General features: G+C 45.8%; 1 protein-coding gene across 2 annotated transcripts in view; it reads left to right on the top strand.

Moving 5' to 3' along the window:
• Window positions 1-447: 447 nt before the first annotated feature.
• The window catches only part of GFRA1 (GDNF family receptor alpha 1), a 130,116-nt gene continuing 124,563 nt past the window's right edge, over window positions 448-6,000 (top strand). Inside the window, exons 1-3 of one of the 2 annotated variants that reach the window (XM_058841563.1) lie at window positions 448-1,005; window positions 2,100-2,402; window positions 3,537-3,620. In XM_058841563.1, the coding sequence (XP_058697546.1) occupies window positions 966-1,005; window positions 2,100-2,402; window positions 3,537-3,620 (427 nt within the window). In that variant the 5' untranslated portion in view covers window positions 448-965. The remainder of the gene's footprint in view (window positions 1,006-2,099; window positions 2,403-3,536; window positions 3,621-6,000) is intronic. The other variant, XM_058841564.1, reaches the window with a different exon arrangement.

Here is a 6,000-nt window from a genome sequence, read left to right as displayed (position 1 = left end):
CCCGGGGCCGCTGCGGGGAAGGACGGGCGGTGTTCCCCGGGGCCGCTGCGGGGAAGGACGGGCGGTGTTCCCCGGGGCAGCTGCGAGACCCCCCGGGCTTTCCCCGCGGGCGGCGGGGCCGGCAGGGGGAGGCCGCGGCCGCCGAGCCCCGCGGGGAGCGGGCGGGGAGCGGGGCATCCCCGCGGGGCCGCTCTCGGGGCCGCGGGGGCTCCGCTCCCCTCGGCGGAACCGGAGCGGCCGCGCCTCCCGCCCGTCCCAGCTCTCCCCGGCAAACTTTGGCCGCCGGCAGCGCCGCACGCGCGGCCGCCCCCGCTCCGCTCCGCCCCGGCGGAGAGCGCTCCGCGCAGCCTGCGCGGCCCCGCGCACCGCCCCGGCCCCGGCGCCTCAATAAAGTTGCGGTCGGGGGGCTGGAAGAGGCGAATTGCCCCGGGGGGGCTCGGGAAGCCGCGGCTCGGGGCTGCCAGCGGCGCTGCCAGCGGCTGGCCCCGGCTGCGGGTCTCGTGTGTGCACCCCCCGCCCGCCCCCCGTGCGCTCTCGGTCCCTCCCTGGGAACAGGCGCTGCCCACCCAAGGAGGCGACCGGCGCTCCTGCCCCGCTGCCGCTCGCTTTCTCTCTCACACACAGACACACACATACAATACAATACACACACACACACCCGTGCGTGCGCCTCTCGCTCCCGCACTGGAGTCAGTGCTTGTGCCTGCAGGTTGCTCAGACCTGAAATCTAAGGGAAAAGCTCAGCGTTTGCGTCGCTGCTCCTGCCGCCGGTGGTGGTAGCGGTGAAGAGGAGAGAGGGTTGTGGGGTTTTTTTTTGCTCGGTGGCTTTTTTTTTTTGGCCCCCTTGAATTCAATGGATCTGAACTTGGAGCCTTTAGACCTCGGCGGTATTGGAATATCTACATGCTGATCATCTTTGTTGTGACACATCAAGTCGTTTGGGGAAACCATCCGAAGACAGCAAGATGTTTCTCGTTCTCTTGTACTTCGCTTTGCCCTTAGTGGGTAAGTTGCCGGTGCCTGATTTCGGTCTGCACATCGCTTCATAAAGCAAAGAATAGGGTTTATGGGACCGGCAGCCTGATGGTTGTCAGTCTATTGTTTAGGCAGAACAGTGAAGTTTCCAGTAGTTTTTATGGCTCTGCCTCACATCGGTTAGCCTGGTCTACGTTTAAAGCTCTGTCAGGTTACAGACTCCGCTACTTGCCTGTCTAGCCTCTTGTTAAATTGGGTTCTCGCAAGTTACAGGGAAACTTTTCATTTAAATAAAATAAGGCTGCCTGGGGAGGGTGGGGGATGACAAGACCAGCTGAAGGATTACATCTTCACCTGAACCTGGCAGCGTGCCCGACTGGTAGTGGTTTGCAGCCCAAACTGGTTTCCTTTCCACAGAAGAGGTTTGCGTTTCCATCCGCATGTGTCTGAGGGAGCATGACGGGGGCACGATGGAGAGGAGAGAGTTAATGCAATTTGCTTTGTTCTCCTGCAAAAGCATCATACGTGGAGAGAAGTGGGGAGGGGGGGGAGTAGCAAATTCTACCTATATACGTATAGAATAAGCAGAAATATGTACAGGCTTTAAAAAGTGACTGACGCAAAGATAAGCTAGTATCAATCAGTGAGGATACTTATCTCTCTGAGCGGGTTGTTCCTGGATAGAAGTGAAATTACGGCAAAGCTCTTGTGGAAAGTAAGGCTGAATATTTAACCCTTCAGTTAAACCCTGGAATGGAAAACTGATGTTTTTCACCAAAGTGGTTAATGGTATATGGAATAACAAATAGCTCGTTTTATCAGGCACATTAACCCCTCTGGGTTTTCTTTCCTTTTTGTGTTTCCTCATTAATCAGCCATCAGGGTTAAAAAGTACTGTTTCCTTGGACTCCCCCGAAAGTGGATCTAAGCCCATGGAAACTCTGTGTGCTTTTTCCTAAAGCGTAGCATGGAGCCAGGAGGTTTGCGCGATGCTGCCCCTGGGGCTGGCTGCATGTGCGGCGCCAGGAGGTGCCCCGTGCTTCCCAGCCGCTTCTCTGGAGCTCGGCTCGCAGCCGCCCCGCTCCCCCAAAGAGCGCCTGTTGGTTTGTGTCTCCTCTCCATAGATGTACTCTTGTCTGCAGAAGTGAGCGCGCTGCCTGGAGGGGACCGCCTGGACTGCGTGAAAGCCAGCGATCAGTGTCTGAAGGAGCAGAGCTGTAGTACTAAATTCAGGACACTGAGGCAGTGTGTAGCCGGCAAAGAGAGCAACTTCAGCCGGGCCACGGGCCTGGAGGCGAAGGATGAATGCAGAAGCGCCATGGAAGCTCTCAAGCAGAAATCCCTGTACAACTGCCGCTGCAAGAGGGGCATGAAGAAGGAGAAGAACTGTCTGCGCATTTACTGGAGCATGTACCAGAGCTTGCAGGGTACGTGGCGAAGCGCGGGGTGCGGGGAGCCCCAGCTCCGTGCGCCGCCCCAGGAGCCCCCGAGAGCTCCGCTCCCGGCCCCGAGAGCCGCGGCTCCCTCCGGGGACACAGCTCACCTGTCCTAACCACACTCAAAACACAGGGCCACGAGCATGGGAGACAGCCACAAAAACGGGCCTTTGGAGATGTTTTCCTAATAATATTAAAACTCCTTAAATAGGACTCGCCTAACGAGATCACAGGACACTGGAACTAGCTTCTTAGCCTTTTTGCTGAAAGTTAAATATAATATGAAGAGAAGATTGTTTTAAGTAAAAGTTTATTTTTTCCTTTATTGCATTTACTAGCAGTATTCCCTGGGCATGCTGAGGCAGAAAAAACCCCAAAGTTTATGGTTCCTACAGCATGTAGATATGCCACTTAAAAGAGATATGACAGTGATTGACTCAGGAATCCTGTCATCCATATTCATGGATAGATTTCTCTTGGCCTACTGAGAACAGTCAGGTTCTCATATGAGAGACATCATTTATAGTCCTGTTTTGCTGTGGCCCTGGAGTTGAAGGTGCAGTCTCTGACTTCAGTGTGCTCTCCATTTAACTTTTTTTTTTTTTTTAAGTTGCTTCTGCAAAAAGGGAAATAATCCATTTCTGTTCATTTATCCTTATGTTTTAATGAGTCCATATGTATTTTTTTGCTAACCATAATAACAGACATTTTCTACATCATAAAAAGTTTCTCTTCCAACAGCAGCTTGCTAGGAATGTTTCATACTAAAGATGCCAGTTTTTGGCTGTCAGTTAAGCTTCTCTAAAAATGAGCTCTGTTATTATGGTGAATGAAGAAGAACATCCTTCTCTCCCACTGGCATGAGATGGGACAGTCCCTGTGATGTCACAGACTGTCTCTGCAAATTGTGACCTTACCCAAGGAAGGAGAAGAGATCTAGTGGCAGGAATAAACAATTAGCTTCTTTCAGATGTTTTTATAGGTAATTCCTTGAGAAGAAGTAGCCATATAAACTTTTTAAAGGGATTAAAGGGGAGTACAGTTCACTGTTACGGAGTAAAAGTAAACAAATCTTATAATGAATTCTTGTGTAAGAAAAAAAATCCAAATATTTTTTGTCCTTAGGGAATGACTTGCTTGAAGATTCCCCTTATGAGCCAGTTAACAGCAGACTATCAGACATATTCAGACTAGCACCAATTGTATCAGGTAAGCAGACTTAAAATTCTTTAACTGACACATGATTTTGTAATTGAATTTTGGAACTTTTGAGCAGTACTCATAAATAAAAAGAAATTATACCAACTTCCTGGATTTAGGAGGCTCATGATATAGTTGCACAAAAGAAAGGAGTAATTGGTTTTGAAGTGAAAGAATGCTTGGCAGGATGGCAATTTGTATTCTTTTTGAGTCATTCTTGACAATAAATGCTAAATTTTCCTGTAGGTGGCAATCTGATTCCCTGCGTTCCCAATTTACAAATCAGTTCCTTTTTGGGAATTTGGTCAGTGCAAGTTATCTGCTATTGATATTATGGAAGATCAGAAGACACATCTTTCAAATGTTTGCATAAGGGAATGCTTTATGGTTTCATACAGGTTTTTTTAAAAAAGAAAATTCAGAATTAAAACTTGTCTTCTTTTCTGGAGCTGCTGCCTTTTTAAAGAGCCTCTTCACAACTTCCTCATTTTTCTGTTTTCTCCTTGTTGCAGTGTGGCTGCTTTTCAAAACTTTTTTGTGGTATTTTGAATATGTTGCATGGGTATTAAATAATGATGTTGATTCTTTATCAGCCTAAGTTATTTTCATTTGGGGTCGTGTTTATTGAAAATGTGTTTTTTTTGGGGCTGTTGACTGGGGTTACAGATTGGAATTTCATTTCTCTTTAGGAGCTTCAGAAAGTGTTCTTTGAGGATGCAGTCTGTACTCTGGATTTTTCTTTGTTTAGCTCCATAAAACAAATCAAATGTGCACGGTACAGTGTGTAAGTTGGACAGTGCTGAAGCTCTGCTTGACTGACACACTATGGATAAGCATTAGGAGATGCCTCTTTAAAAGAAAGGAAAAAAAAAAAAAAAAGACCAGAGGGAGTGGCTTGACCAATTTTCAGATGTACTTACACTTTTAGGACTCAAAGTCCCATTAAAAGCCAGAGGGACCTAGGTTGTTAAGTATTTAATGGTACAGATTTTCAAAGGCATATAGACACATAAAATGTAGATAACTGCCCATTGGGATTTTCAAAAAGGACTAAGTGATTTAAATAGGCGTTAGATGCCCAGGCAGTTTTGAAAATTGTAAGTGCTTAATGCATCTTTAGGTATCTTAATGCCTTTGAAAATCATCCCTTTAGTCACTTTTCAATATCTGACTTCAGATCCTTATCCCATACATCTTTTGAAAGCATTGTCCCATTTGGTGAGCAAGCCTGTTGGAGAAATAGTAGCAAAGATAAATCTCTGAAGAGTCTTTATTTCTTTTATTTTTTATTGCTTAAAACTCCAACTTAATATAAAACCAAGACAAAATCAGTGCAGAGGAGTTCCAGGCTTTTTTCTTAAAGTTTATGATCAGTCTGCCTGGGGCCAAATTCTAACCTACCTCAGCAATTTTGTGATCTCCAGGGAGTACCCTATCTGCATTCTGCCTTTCTGTTGATTTTTTTTTTTTTTTTTTTTTTTAGATTCCCCATTTATTTTCAGAATAATTATCTTAAAAATGTAATTTTCATGCACCTATTCGATGCAACAGTGCAGTAGGACGTGGTTGCCAACAGGTGATGTCCATCCTACCACAGTATGGACTCATCCCATGTTACCAGTGCACCCCAAATTGCTGCTCCCTTGGTCAAAATGTTCAGGTTTACAAGGATGGGGGAGGGTCTAGAATTCGTAGTGAGCAACAAACAAAAGTTGTCATGCAGTGGAAAAACACCAGTATTTGAAAGTATCGTCAGCTGAAAGAAAAAGATTAGCAAAAGCATTTTGCTTATCGTCATGGTTACTATTGCATGTTATATTATTTAAAGCTCCTCAGTATTACAGGTTTTTTGCAGAGCTCTGCAGATATGGCAGAACTTGGTAAAATTTGATTCAAACAAACAAACAGCAATCCTTGTACAAGTAGTGTTGGTGGGGGTTTCATAACTGGTGTTTTACTAATGTGGACCTGGTGTTTATAGATGTTGCTGCAGTGTTCACGCCCATTAAAGTTAGTTGTGTGTAATTAAAAGCAGCAATTAACACTTTCACACCACAAAGCCCATTCTGTGGTACTGTATGACTTGGTGTGTATCGAGTGTAATGCTTTTGCCACCTTCTCTATTTATTTTTGTGGTAGTATAGAAAATCACAGATGTTTTCTTCTGTGGCATGTAAAAGGGAGATCATTGGCTGAGATGACTGTTTTGTGTCAGATAAGTCTTTTGTAGTGTACATAAGCCTGACAAATGAAGGACAGTTTTTAAAACCAGTTAAAGTTGATGTAATTTTATTCTGATAGATGTTCAAAATTGTTTCCCCTATGGAGACAGGATGTCACGTTCTCTTTAATTCAAGCATCAATATGTTGATTTAGATCAAAAATCAGG

Source organism: Poecile atricapillus, chromosome 6, assembly GCF_030490865.1.
Source record: "Poecile atricapillus isolate bPoeAtr1 chromosome 6, bPoeAtr1.hap1, whole genome shotgun sequence".
Classification (NCBI taxonomy): domain Eukaryota; kingdom Metazoa; phylum Chordata; class Aves; order Passeriformes; family Paridae; genus Poecile; species Poecile atricapillus.
Note: the sequence above shows the minus strand (reverse complement) of the source record. Positions and strands in the feature narration are given on the sequence as shown.